Source organism: Channa argus, chromosome 4 (assembly GCF_033026475.1).
Source record: "Channa argus isolate prfri chromosome 4, Channa argus male v1.0, whole genome shotgun sequence".
In the NCBI taxonomy this organism is placed as follows: Eukaryota; Metazoa; Chordata; class Actinopteri; order Anabantiformes; family Channidae; genus Channa; species Channa argus.
The window spans coordinates 4406244-4420052 of record NC_090200.1 but is presented as its reverse complement, the minus strand read 5'-3'; the positions used below and the strand labels follow the sequence as shown (position 1 = coordinate 4420052).

General features: G+C 43.7%; 1 protein-coding gene across 3 annotated transcripts in view; it reads right to left on the bottom strand.

Annotated features, from left to right (window-relative positions):
• The window catches only part of LOC137125361 (nck-associated protein 5-like), a 116434-nt gene extending 105205 nt beyond the window's left edge, over nucleotides 1–11229 (bottom strand). For 2 of the 3 annotated variants that reach the window (XM_067500711.1, XM_067500713.1), the window contains exons 1-2: nucleotides 11012–11210; nucleotides 2523–2625 (exon numbers count right to left, since the gene is read on the bottom strand). In XM_067500711.1, coding sequence (XP_067356812.1) covers nucleotides 2523–2625; nucleotides 11012–11124 — 216 coding nt within the window. In that variant the 5' untranslated portion in view covers nucleotides 11125–11210. Of the gene's footprint in view, nucleotides 1–2522; nucleotides 2626–11011 lie in introns of all 3 variants that reach the window. The other variant, XM_067500720.1, reaches the window with a different exon arrangement.
• Nucleotides 11230–13809: the final 2580 nt, after the last annotated feature.

Below are 13809 nucleotides of genomic sequence, written 5' to 3'. Positions count from 1 at the left end.
GCACATATTTCAAGCAATTATGTTTATTTAACTTGAGTCCAGTCAGGTAGCAAACTTCTTGTTTGTTCCTGTCATGCTTACCCAGTGGAATCAAATACGCACAGTGCCACCAGATCCACGCTGGACCTTCACCAAAACGCTCTGGGGTTCCTCATGTCCCACTATTAACACAACCCAGCACCCTCATGCTCCTGCTGCCCCGAGTGAGAATAAATCACCATGGGACGAGTTAAGGAGAGAAAAGAGAATGAAAGGCAAAGAAGGAAGTCATGAGTAAGGGTGAGAGAGGGAAAGAGGTGAGTTGTGAACGCAAAGAAAAACAGATGAGGCAAAAAGAAGGATAAGGCAAAAAAAGAGGAGGGAAATGCACGCATGGATAGTTGAGTGGACAAATGTGAGCATGTTGAATCATAAACCATATCACAAATATGACCTACTTACAGCCTCACGTTTAAATCAGGTCACCATGTGTCCAATTAAAGCAATTAAAGCTACAGTGTCTCTCATTCCGTCCAATAACTATTAGCGGCAGTAATAATATTTGGGAAGCCTTTATGCATCACTCAGTCACTGAATAAGAAATCAGCGAGTAATCATCAACTAAAAGGAAGTTACACATTCACAAAGCTAAAGCGCTGTTGAATAAATTATAAATCAGAGAGCGTCTTGTTTCGACAAGGGGATCCAAGTGTGTCACTCTGACTGAGCTCTCATGTCGCGGTTTGAAGTTTGTGCCCCGAATTAAAGCAAACCTTTTTTTTTTTGTCATGGTGGATCAGTGTGTGATGTTAAATTTGTTACTTACTGATGTTGATTTGGAATTCAGTGGATCTAGGTTACATTCCTCTACTCAGAGGTTCTCCTACATTTCCCAGAATGCATTGGGAAGTCAGTGAGAAGAAATGACTGTGGACATCTGGGTGAAGCGAAAATGTAGGCACCGCTTTGGGCGAGTTAGTTAGTAAATGTTATGTAATGTCATGTCACATGAACTCATGGTTATTCACGGTAAGGTTGCAATGGTAAATCGACTAGTCAACCAAGAGAAACAGGAAATATCCTTGTAATAATTTAAATGTTAAAATCATTTTTTATTGCTAAATTTGCACAAAAAACTAAATTTGTTTGGAGATGGAGAAAACTGCGTGTCTGAAAACAACACGTTGAACCCTGAGTTCAATTATTAACCAACAATTTGAATGGATAACTTTAGTCATCTTTTAAAAGTTAACTGTATTTTCAATGCTCCTGCAGATGGTGAATTGTTATTTATTTTTTTAAAATATCGCCACACATTTTTAAAATCCTCAAAAAAAAAAAAAAAAAAAAAAAGCAGCACGGTCTCTAAGACGGCACTGGATTTTCCTGTAAGCATGTGAGCAGTGGGTTAGCTTAGGTCAACAGCATGTCATAAAGTCAGGTCAATAAAGCGTGTCGGCTTCATTAAAGCCTCATCAGTAATGTGCACCCGAATCATAAACAACCAAACTGCCCTGCTGATGCACTTTATAGCCGCGTATTACTTGATAGTTTTATGATGTTTAGGGTGTATTTTCACTTTGAAGACGAATACACTGAAGTCTCAAACAGTTGCCGTTTAATCTGCACCAAACTTGTCCTTGATGATTTCAGCATTTCCTACATCAAAATGCTATTTAAAGCCTCTTGATTTATTATTTCCTGTCCAGTGACTGTACTCTATGCAGTAAGGGGGGTGGGGTCTGGGGGGGGGATTTAAGCTCCTTTACTCCCGTGCAGACACAACATAGCCGTCGACTGTATGGCTGCACTTGACATTCCAAAGAGGCACTTGTGAGCAGATTCACCTTCAGTTAACCCTGAGCCCAAACAAGTTTCCACTCCTGTGATTCGCAAGACGGGACACAGCGTAGAGATAAGCCCGTCACTCATCCGCTGCCGGCTGCCGGCCACTGTGTGTTTCACAAACACAGTCATAGGAGGCTGTTCTTTCTCTGGGCTGCTTGACACGTGGATGCTCGCACTTTAGAGTCTTAACACTCGAATCTTAGGGCGCACGTGACATTGCCATTAACGTGCATTTTCTTTACAGTGTTTCCTTTGCTTGACAGGTGACAAAAGTCATTCATACATTCAGATCTAAAGAGCTCTCCCATTGTACATCCATAAATGGAGCTTTGTTAGGGACGGATTCGCTCAAACACAGGAAGTGAAGCATTTTTCATCCCCAGCATGTAGAATAAACAAAAGACAACGTGGGTAGTTAGCGTGTGCTACGTTGCCCATCATGTGTGATGAGACAACAGAGTGCAACCTGCAGAACTTCAAGAAGGCACAAAGCAAAGCACTGATACAGTAGCATGGCCCCAAAGATAAAACCTTGAGAAAATTCGCATATCCTTTAAGCTTCTGACTCATTTTAAACTGGGTTTTAAAAAAATGTAAGCAAGTGTGATAGTCTGCTTTCTCAAGCCCAAAGAAGGACATTCCACCACGTCTATTTCCTGTCTCAGTGACTAAACAGTCGGATGCTGTCAACTTACCGGCAAGCCGCTGTCAAGAGCCAATCTCTTTAACTTCTCTCTCCTCTCCAGGTGTCTGTTCATGGTCCCTTTGCCCTGCAGTGATCCACATACCTGGGAAAGCCTGGAGGGAGGGAGGGAGGGGAAAGGGGAGGAGTGGATGACAGAGAGAGAGAGAGGGAGAGAGAGAGTCAACAAGAAACGCCTCTTGTCCAACAGTCCACATTTCTGGTGTTAGAAGGCATTTCACCTTTCAGATGAGTTCAGAGTCCAAATGAAAAGCAGCAGACGCAGCAGTCAGAGTCAACAAAAACCATCCCTTCTACTTTCCTTCTCTCCCATTTTGCTTCTATTGCTAGAAAAGGCTTGGAAGTTTGGGCTTCTCAACAGGCCTTTGAGGGTCGTGAAGCTCCCGCCACATCTCGCTCCTCAGCGTCACCCATCCTCCAACCAAAGCCCCCATGCCTCTGCTCTTTTGTTGTTCTAGGCTTCTCCAAACAACGCTGGGAACCAGTTCAACTTGGCCCGGCTGAGGCCACAGCTGAAGATAAACATTTCACTTCACGCATACTACTCCTTTACAAAGAGCCCCGGGGCTTTGCTGTGGGTTGTGCACAGAGTAAGCACACCACTTCCTCACTGGTGAGGATAGGGTCAGCTGATGGAAACCTCAGGTCAGGGACCTTGTCTGTGCAAAATAACTTGTATTGCTACGCGCAGGTGTGTGTGGGTGGATGAATCGTGCACATGTATATAAATGATGAGAGTTAGACTAGATAAGATTTAATTAATTTTACCAATCAGCCTGTGATAACAACAAGTCTGCAAAATGCAACTACTTGTTAGGTTCAGAAATAAACTGAAACATCTTTATCTCATTTTTCGGGTTACGCTTTTAGTAGTTGGCTGACAGACCTACTCATGCAGACACACTTCCCAACTCCCCTCTGCATCTGCTCTAGGCTGTATCTGTTACACTCTGTCTGAAGCCTCAGCAGTGTGACTGCGCTTGTCCAACATCCCCAGACATCAACATGACATGTTCCATCCGCTGCCAATCAGCTAAGTGCAAACTTATCGACGCGAAGCCGCAAACAGCAGACCGCACGCAGGATCGGCTGCTACGTTTTCACCCAGAACTGATGTTGCCTTTTTTTTTTTTTTTGTATTAAATGACACAGTGTCATTCTGCCCCATTTAACCCCCACCCCACCCCACCCAAGGCTGTTTAGAGCAAAAAGAAGTTGCCTAATCAGTGAGCAGGATGTGAAAGTCTTTAAAACACAGAAAAATCTGACTGCTGCCTCTCTCTTCGGCTTTGTGGTGACTAATTGTGCAAGTGAATTGCATCAGATGAAATAGTCTGGTCAATGTTTAGATTACATTTCAGTTTTGGTCCCTTTTCCGCTAGAGATTAAGAGAGGAAGTTAAGCCCACAGCTTCCCTTTGTTCCAGTGTGTGTGTGTGTGTGTGTGTGTGTGTGTGTTTGTTTTTAAACAATTAAAAAGCATTATAGCACTGTTTCTGATTGCTCAGACTCAACATACTGTAGGAAACACTGACACCACTTTTCTTTGGGTATAAAATGCCCAATGGCTGAATCGGAAGTGATAAAGATTAAGCAAACACTATAAAAGTCGTGTTAGATAAAGGTACAAGAAAACTCCCACATGTGACAGTATTAACAGAAATGCGAGCAATGTTCTGTTAATTTGTTGGATAGACTGAGATAAAAGCGTTGTAAATATTAATTCAGAGCTCAGATGACAGTAAAATAAAAGCGCGTTTTCGGAAAACGGGACTCTTCGCATCAAACAGACAACGTGATTAGAGCCCTGGTCACACAATAACTGAGAAAGACCACTGATCTTTCGTTGTACAGGTGTTACTATTTTAACTGCCGGCGTGATCAAGCTTTACCAGAGATTAAATGCTTTTTCTATTTCTGATATGTGGTTAAGCTGTCTTCAGCTGTTAGTAGTACTTATTAAATAATTATTGAGAGTGCGGAAACACAAACACATCACTCCTGTCCTCCGGACACTTCACTGGCTTCCCATCCACCTTCGCATTGATTATAAAGTCTGTCTACTCACCCACCAGTGCATCCATGGAAATGCCCCACAGTATCTAAAGGAACTCCTCACACTGCAATCTACAACTAGACACCTCCGTTCCACCAACACCTATCGCCTCTACCCCCCAGACCCAAACTCCATACAATGGGGGACCGAGCTTTCTCAGCAGCTGCTCCACAGCTATGGAACGCTCTGCCTGAGAACCTGAGGGCACCACAGACTGTGGACTGTTTCAAAAAACAGTTAAAGACTTTTTGTTTAGAAAAGCATTTTAAAGTGATCATTACTTTTTACTTTAATGCTGTGCTATTCTATGTTTTATATGTTTTGTAGGCTTTACATGTTTTATGTTTTATTCCTGGTCTTAATCCGCTTGTGTAGCACTTTGAGGTTTGTTAGCAAATGTAAAGTGCTTTATAAATAAAATGAATTATTATTATTATTGTTATTATTATTATTATTATTATTATTATGACTCACTAAAAACCTGAAATTGAATAAAACAGAATCTTCCTTTAGATTGTCTGGAATTCCATGGTATCATTTATTTTGTTTAACGACTGCGTTTCCACCCCCCTTAAAAAGACAAAACAAATTTTCTTAGTGTTTCAATGTTAGACACTTGTTTGAGGCTATTAGCAGGATTCAGACATTTATTCCTATGCGATCAAATATGTTTCACACAACTGGCATCAATCCCCTCCATTAAGCATTTTACTGGGCAGAACTAGTGTTCACGGAAGCGTGGAACTCTGAATGGCTGTCACAAGCTGACAAACTTGTTGACTGACCAGGCGTTGGTAATGTTGCTTGGTTTTAAAGGAAATGAAAGACTTAGTGACTGTTAGCCATCACAAATGCGATTTTAAATATGCAGTGACACTGGTTGGGTGACTAACAGTGGCCCACAGGGCCAAGTTATGCAAAGTACATATTACAAAATAAATGCCTCCTTGCCTACGTTTGTTACGTTCTAAGGGCCTTCCTGCAACTCCAGCCTCTTGAGGACTGTCTCCCCCCCCCCCCCCTCCCCCTCCTGACTCTCCATGATTTACACAAAAAGCAATTGCTGATATGTTAACGTGGTCCGATGTTGACCTACGCAGAGTGACACGCGTCGACGCCTACAGTCCGCACGGCTCCCAGCCGGCCATCCAGCCAGTCAGCAAGACAGCCAGTGGGGTGGAAAGGATATAATCAAAGGAGGCCAGGAGGACGCTGACATCTGGGAGTCTTTGTGCTGTAGGCCTAATTAGATACCAGAGTGAAGGGAGGAGGTGCGGCAGGATGGTGTGTGTGTTGTTTGAGGTAAAGGGGGGGGGGGGGGGGGGGGAACTCTCTTTTTAACATCTGCTCCAGGAACAAGGGAGGACCCAGCTGAGGTCACAGAGCCCCAGACTGCTCCAAACTACACCAGGGATAATGTGAAGGGATAACAGCTTAATGATAACACTTAAACCCATTGAGAGATCGCTGTACTGAAAACAGAGAGTGCGCCTCACGGATAGGTGGTGATAATAAGCCCAGATTGTCCATGAATATGGATTGTCATGGCTCTGAATTGATACTGTTCTTTTGTAAGCTGAGAAGTCGGCAGCTGTGTGCCATTTGCAATCAGCAGCATTTTACTGCCGCTCTTATCTGAATGTTTTCTAAAGGTAGAGCTGCAGTAATCCTACACATACAGTAAGAGTCTGCTGGGGAAACACTGTTGCTCCACCCTGTGGCTTCTGACGCCACCGTGCTACCACAATCGAATCGGCCACGAGCGACAATACTCCCCTTTGTAGCCAGTACAGTCAGGCATTCACCCACGCATGTTGTTGTTTCACACTTTGCAAAGAGCCACCGCAAGTCACAAATCTTTGTCAAGTTGCGTTCAAAACACACATCAAGTGTGCGGCTGAACTTTGGGCCTTTTCCCATGAAACACAACCTTTAACTCAGACATAATTGCCGTGGAATTTGCAATAAAAGCATTTCCTCTGGTGAATAGGCTGCACTTGTTTCTTCATGAAGCGATTTAGTCATGGGCTATACATTAAACCATCTGATAGATTAAATAAGCAAATATTTAAACGTCCACGTGGTGCCGACGAGTTGCGAGAAGGGGATGCAAAGGCCTGTGTTTTGCATCAGTTTCCAATTAGCGCTCGCATCTATTATAAACATCTTGGAGAGAAAAGCCCCTTGGCCAAATAATGACTCAGGCCTACTGTATGTGATCAGTACCCCACCACCCCTCTAAAAAGAGGAAGTGCCAGGAAGTGCCACAGCCTGAAAATGGATGCTAGATGGGATTGGACATTGATCGGTGCACCCCCTTTTGCCCCAGGAACCAATTCATTTTGTGTCAATGTCCTGCCTTGGCCCTAAATGAGGGGGGGAGCCTGAAACGGGGTCAGCACAGAAGCATCCCCCTATGGCCCAGAGCCCAGCTCTCTCTTTATTTTTCTTCTGAATGATTCATCCAGATTGCCATGTCCGTGGAGTGAAGAATGAATGACCGAGAAGATTATACATTGGAGTCTCGCTTTTAATTCACCCCGCTACACGAATGGAGGAGGGGGGGGGTGCTATTACTTTCCATTCATTGAGGAGAAAATTGAAGCATGCAAGTGTCTGATGTGGGGTTTAATGTGTGGGGATAGAGGTCCATCTGCACTGTGGCAGCACAGATGGTCTGTGCTGATCGGATGTTTTGAGTCCCTCTGCTGGCCAGCCTGTCTGATCCTGCCTCTGCATGTGTCCGGGTACAGTTGGCACCAACAACTGTAGCCTGGCACAGCCCAACGTGGAATTACTGTGTCTGAGAGCCCTCGAACAATAAGCCATACTTTACACTGCCCCCGTTGTTGTTTTTATACTGTCAGCAAACCAATCATTAAGCTGAATGTTATGCCTGAATTTTTACAGTATGTACTCACAGCTGCTGCCATAGCCATGCTGGCATTTATAACATGTCCAACATTGAAGCATTTACCACGTGGGCGTGAAAAAGAGCAGCTTACCGACAAGACTAATAGGTCCTTTTAACAGTCCCTTTAAAATGAAAGTTAATGCTGCAAGGAAGGCAGGATCCATGTCAACACTATTCAAGACCCTTTATTGGCATTTCAATCATGGTATTTCATGGTATTTATAAAATACACAGGCTGAAATGAAATGTTTCTCACCAGCTTGTGACAGTGCACAAACAAAACCCCCAAAACTAGTTGCAATTTAAAGGAGATTAATTAATAAAGGAAACAACATACAGTAGTTTAAAGTGGCGTGTGAGCTTAAAATGACGGTATTCCAAATTGTAACAATCAAAGCAGTCCTCTTATGGAGGGGGGGGGGGGGGGGGGTACAGTCAAATTATCAGTCTCACCGCTTGTGCAAAGAAGCTGTTCAGCATCCTGCTGGATCTGCAGCTGATACTCCTGTACCTCTTGCCAGACGGCAGGAGGGAAGACAGGCCAGCAGAGGGGTGGTGAGGGTCCTTAATGATGACGATTGCTCTGCGTATGCAGCGCTGCTGATAGATCTCATTCAGAAATGGGAGAGGGGCACCAACAATTTGTCCTGGCAGTCTTAACAATTCCGTTGAGCTGTTGTTGGTCCTGGGCCCTGCAGCTGCATAACCAGGCCGTGAAGCTGTGCGTCAGGATGTTTTCGGTGGTGCCCCTGGAAAATGCGATGAGGTAAGATGCAGGAAGTCCTGCCTTTCTGAGTCTCCGGAGGGAGTGGAGATGCTTTTTGTGCTTTTTTTGATGTCGGCCGTGGGGTTGACTGAAAAAGGACAGGTCGTCAGCGAGGTGCACACCTAGGAACCTAACGCTGCCGACCCTCTCCCTCTCTGTGCCGTGATCTTTACCAACCTGTTAGACTTGCTGTGAGGGCCACAGGGTGAAAATCATTTAGGCCGGCTGGTTTTGAGTTCTTTGAGACTGCAAAACAAATATGTCGTTGTTGTGCACAGGTAAAGGCTTTGTGCGCATACTTTGGTCTCCACACATGTAGTTGAATGCTCATGAACCAACAACAAGGTGCTTTGAACGCAACGAGATCGAGTGCAGTTGTTAAGTGGCTTAGACTTTAATGTAGATAAACCATTTTAGAGCTGAACCTACTCATTTTTATTGTGTATTACTTAAAAAAAAAAAAAAAAGATTTATGTCCACACACACATTCCTGACATTTTCAGCTGCTTGTTTTCTGTGATCAATAGTCCAAATTCCAAATGTATGTAAGTCACCATAATGTGAATAAAGCCGCACATTATTGATCTGAAACAAATAAAAGTGGCAAATGTCGACAATTTTGCTTGATTTATTACTTTAATTTGCTATTGTTGCCCGGATGTCTAAATGAGTGATGATGATCCTTCATTTTTAATCATTATATGGAACAAATGGCGCTTCTCATTATGTTTTTACAGTCAGAAGGCTGTAAGACATGAGGACCACGTTCGCAATAAGCAGACAGATATGTGACACCCAGTCCTGAATTTTTAATCAACCCTGCTTAGAGTATATTCACACTCACTAACAATTGCTCCAGTTCTGTCTTCCCAAACGTTCCCCACTCTGAAATCCTAGATATTTTTCTTTAGCGATACATAATTTGCATGATGTTTCCTCAGCCGTGCCGTCACTTAAGAGTTTCAATATTTGACTTAGCCTATTTGTTCATTACAGCTTGTCAAACATAAGTGATGCTCCATTTAATCAGCATTGGCTGGGAGGACGTAAAAAACATTCTCAGATGTACCGGTTCTATGCAAACACCCAAATGACTTCCTAACTGAGATCATGTGAAACAAGATAAAGCAGACACAATCAGCTAGTGCAAAAAATGTGTTTCTCTGACACTTCTAATGATAAAGATTGCGCCAGGACTTGTCTGAGCAGCTTTTAATCTTGTTTAGTCAGCAGTACTTAGCAGACAATTTAATGTGGGGGGTTTAAAACCAAAAAAAAAAAAAAGAGGAGGGTAGGGTCGGAGATCTGGTGGAAAAAAAGGAAAACAATGAATACAATGTCGTCATCCTGTTCGTGAGGGGAGTCCCTGCAATCCCCTGGGCTTAATCCCACCAGATGCGTTGGATGCTTTAATATACATCCTGGAAAAAAAAAAAAAATGAACTGAGCTTCCTGTCGAGGGACCCTCAACTGCACCCCAGCGAGCTTTCAGCCAGCAGTGTGACTCTCCGCTGAACTTTCTCATGAAAGCTCGTCAGGTAGAAGAAAAAAAAAAAAAGGCGGAAAAATATAGTCCAGAGTCTCGGGGGTGATGCGGCCAAGAGAGGGCAGAGGAATTTTCCAACTGTTATCAAAATACACAACTAAGCATAACACCCCCCCCCCACACACACACACACACACACACACACACACACACACACACACACTTTGGTATGCGAGCATCATGCAATGGGCAGTTCACCAAAACACTGAACAGACACATTTCATCAGCAGGCTGCTGAAAGTATTTCAGACAAAAACATATTTAGGAGCATTTTAATATTACTCTACTGCATCTAGTCAATTAGCTAAGTGGCTCCATTTTTGGGTGTGAACGATTTTGTACAACTCCTTTTAGTTGTTTTTTAATAAATTGTAATTAACAGCGAATATAATCAGCTCCCGATCAGTTACAGATATAGTGTCATGTTAAGAAATTCACACTGTAAACACTATTCTGGGCTTTTACAAACTACTAGCAATTTAATCTAATGCTAGGCGCAATGTAGCTTATTAGCTTATGTCAGCTAACACTTTAGGCCAATTAACTACATTTCAATGTGTCTTTATTATGTTTTTTAAAATGTATAATTAGCCAACATTATACTTTGGCTAAATTTGTTCTCTATTACATTAGAGATATTGCATTTATATATCTAAGTTTGCATGTTATCTCTTCGTTGTACTCAGCCCATTAGCACAATGGCTAAAACTAGCTGGCTAACAATATGTTGTTTGTATCTAATCTGTATCTGTATTTACTAGTTGCATTTATATCAGTAAATTAGCTAATAGGATAAGCAGCTCCATTTTTAGCTGTCAAGAAACAAACAGGATCAAAATTGATTTGCACATTGCTTATGTAAAGAACGATTTGTAATGGGAAAATGGTCGCAATCAGCTGAAGATGCCACACTTTAATTGGCGAACGGCTCACGAGTCTTTATGCAGTGTTGCCATTTATTAACAAATTTCCTATGATTGAACAGAGCCATAAAAACATGGCTTGCTTAAACTCCTCAAGTCACACACAATGGCTACAGTTGGGCCAACAACTAGGAAGCCCATTCAAAGTCCCAGTCACTCAGCTTTGTGAGCTTCCTGAACTGTCAGTCTGTTGCAGCGTACAGGCCGTATGTCCCGTCATGCTCTGCACTTTTCAGCGACTCTGAAAGGCAGAAAACGAGCAGGAATCGTAACTTACTGTGCACCGGCAGGGTCCCGTCCACTCAACAGGTTGGCAGACAGTCCAGAGGTGTTTCGGTTGGGACGACAACGTGATGATGTGGAATTTCCTCTGATGGCAGCTGAAAACATGCTGTTGTAAATTCCTCCAGAAGTGTTGCAAGGGGGGGGCGGTGGGAGCACGCACAACACGCCCTATCAAACACACACTCACTATCTGTGCTGCCAGCGCTGGAAGTCGGGAGACTTGTAAACAGACGTGAGAGAGGTGCTGGAGTTGGTGGAAGGAGCTAGAGAGGCGGGGTGAGGAGGGGTGAGGAGGGGTGAGGAGGGAGGATAAGGAGAGTGAGGAGAAGTTTCGCATTACATCAGCAGCAGCTGTTGACAGGCCTGTGTTTATTAACTAACCGCCAGGGCTGGAGGAGTCACAGCACATGCCTCTCACACACACACACACACACAAAACACCTGCAGGAACAACACAAGCTTAGTTCTATCTAAAACATTCGGCTGACAGACATGCGGCTATGTGCAAGAATTGTTTAGTTTTTGTTTTTTTTTTAAACACGTGGACGCTTGCTGTTTTTAGATTTTAAACAGGGCTACGCTTGGAATCTCTCTCTTTTCTTTTTTTAAATGACATCTGTTTACGCTGGCTGTTAGACTTGCTGACTGGACTAGAAGGGCTGTTTTCCTGACTCACATACCAGTAACAGTAATGGTTTTATTGTAAAGAGAGAGCTGCTGCTGCATTCCTCAAGTGTCTTGGCTTGGCAGAGTCCCCAACCTCTTAGCTCTCTCTCTCTCCCCGTCTGTCTCTTTTACTTGTTGCCTCCTCATTCAAATGGAGGCACATGATTCTCAGCGTCGCTGCCAAGTCGTCTTCTTTACGCCGACCAGGAGCCACCGGCGCTCTGCTTTTCACTGGGCTCTCTGCAGGTCAGGCTTCCTCTCTGCCGTCCGTCTTTGTAGCCCACAAAGCCAAACCATGTCAAGTCAACCATAGGCACCGATTTCATTTAGTGTGCATTTCATTTCATTTTTGGCACAATGCATCCAAATTAAAAGCGCATTGCATGTGTCTGGCCTGCTCCCTGGGTTCTAGAGCCCCTCAGCCAAAGTATCAGCCACCCACTGATTATCATCCTTAACCACTGCGAACAAATGCTCTGCTTCAGCCCCATCTCCGCTGCATTCCTTGCGGCCTCAAATGCAATGATTTCCCCTCTAACTCCATTTCTGTTGTCGCATTCTTCCCTTCTAAGCTCACTGCATTGCAACACTGTTCACTCGCGGAGGCAGACGGCGTAGGCTGACGACATTGCAAGATTGGGCGGCGGAGAGTTGAAAAGAAGAGGATTTCATTCAATCGCATTGACAAAGATCTTTTTTTTTTTTTCAAAGGAATCTCTGCCCAGTTAATTCTTTTATCAGAGGCATTCGATTTTACTTAAATGTCAGGAGCTCATTTTGATAAAGAGCAGCACCGTGTTATGCTCATTGGCTTCAAATGCTATGAAGGAGAAGGGTAATAATATGAGAAGAGTGACCGTGTCATTTTCAGTTAGCATTTGATAATGGAAATCTTTGATGGTTTAATTAGAAGCTTGTTTTGTGTTCCTTTAATCTGACGGGGAAATGGGACATGTGCTGATTCGAGGGCTTGCTTTTGCGTGACTGAAATTTAAAATATGACACCATTTATCAGGCATAACGGTTTGCAAAGTGAATCACACGCAAAAGGAATAAACACCAAACACAGTCACTGCTCGTGTTTCTGGCGACACTGTAAATGCCCTCGTTCTCACTGCTCCTAATCTAAAAAGTTTAACACATCGGTTATGTAGAAGCTGCAACTGTGTTTGTCTTGCGAGCACGTGCACGTCTTCTTGTGTGCATGCTCACCTTATAAAACAATAAGAAGTTTAATCCCCTCTCCTTCCTCAATCACATCCTGACTTCCAAATGTTCCTGCTACACTCTCTGATATGCTCTTATCCTGAAGTGAGGAAAGAAAACCACTTCATCTAGTTTCTCTGTCTCCCTTCTTATTTTTTTTTCTTGTCATTTTGGCATTGGGGGAAAACAATTCAGCGGAGTGTTTCAGAGTTTATTTGCACAAACTATTTGTTTTCCTGGGATTTCCAGTACAGAGAAAAAAGGTCAGAGGGTCTAGTGGAAACACAAATGCTGTGTGTATTGTGCCAGCAGGCCAGAAAGGATGTGAGCAGAAAGGTCAAAGCATGCAGTGAAAGTTATGGCCCTCCACATTCCAACCATCCCAACTGTCTGTTTAACAGAGGAGTCTGTCACTTTTTCCAAGGAAAAAAAAGCCATATCAACAGCTGGCTCCTGTAAATCGAATAAAACCGATCAAGAAGAACAACAACCTTTATCATTGAGCACATACATATTGCACATGCTGTACATGTTACAATGAAATTCTTTCTCTGCATGTAACCCATCCCCCTGGGGGGGGACCAGTGGACAGCCACGGGGGTGTGTGTGTGGGTGTGCGCCTCGCTCAGGAAGACACCTGTGGGTAGCCTGGGCTCGAGCCCACAAATGGTTAATGGCCACTTATATAGTGCTTTTCTCCAAAGCGCTTCACAGCCCTGATTCCCATTCACACACCGATGGCGGTGGCTGCCATGCAAGGTGCTCACCTGACCCACCGGGGGCAACTTGGAGTTCATCCCATCCTGCTGCTGTACCCCACTGAGCTACCAGGTCGGACTCTTCGATTGTAACCAGGTCATTCATTCTATTTGGTCTCATCAAGCCACACGCTCTCGTTCCAGAAGGTTTAACAGTCTC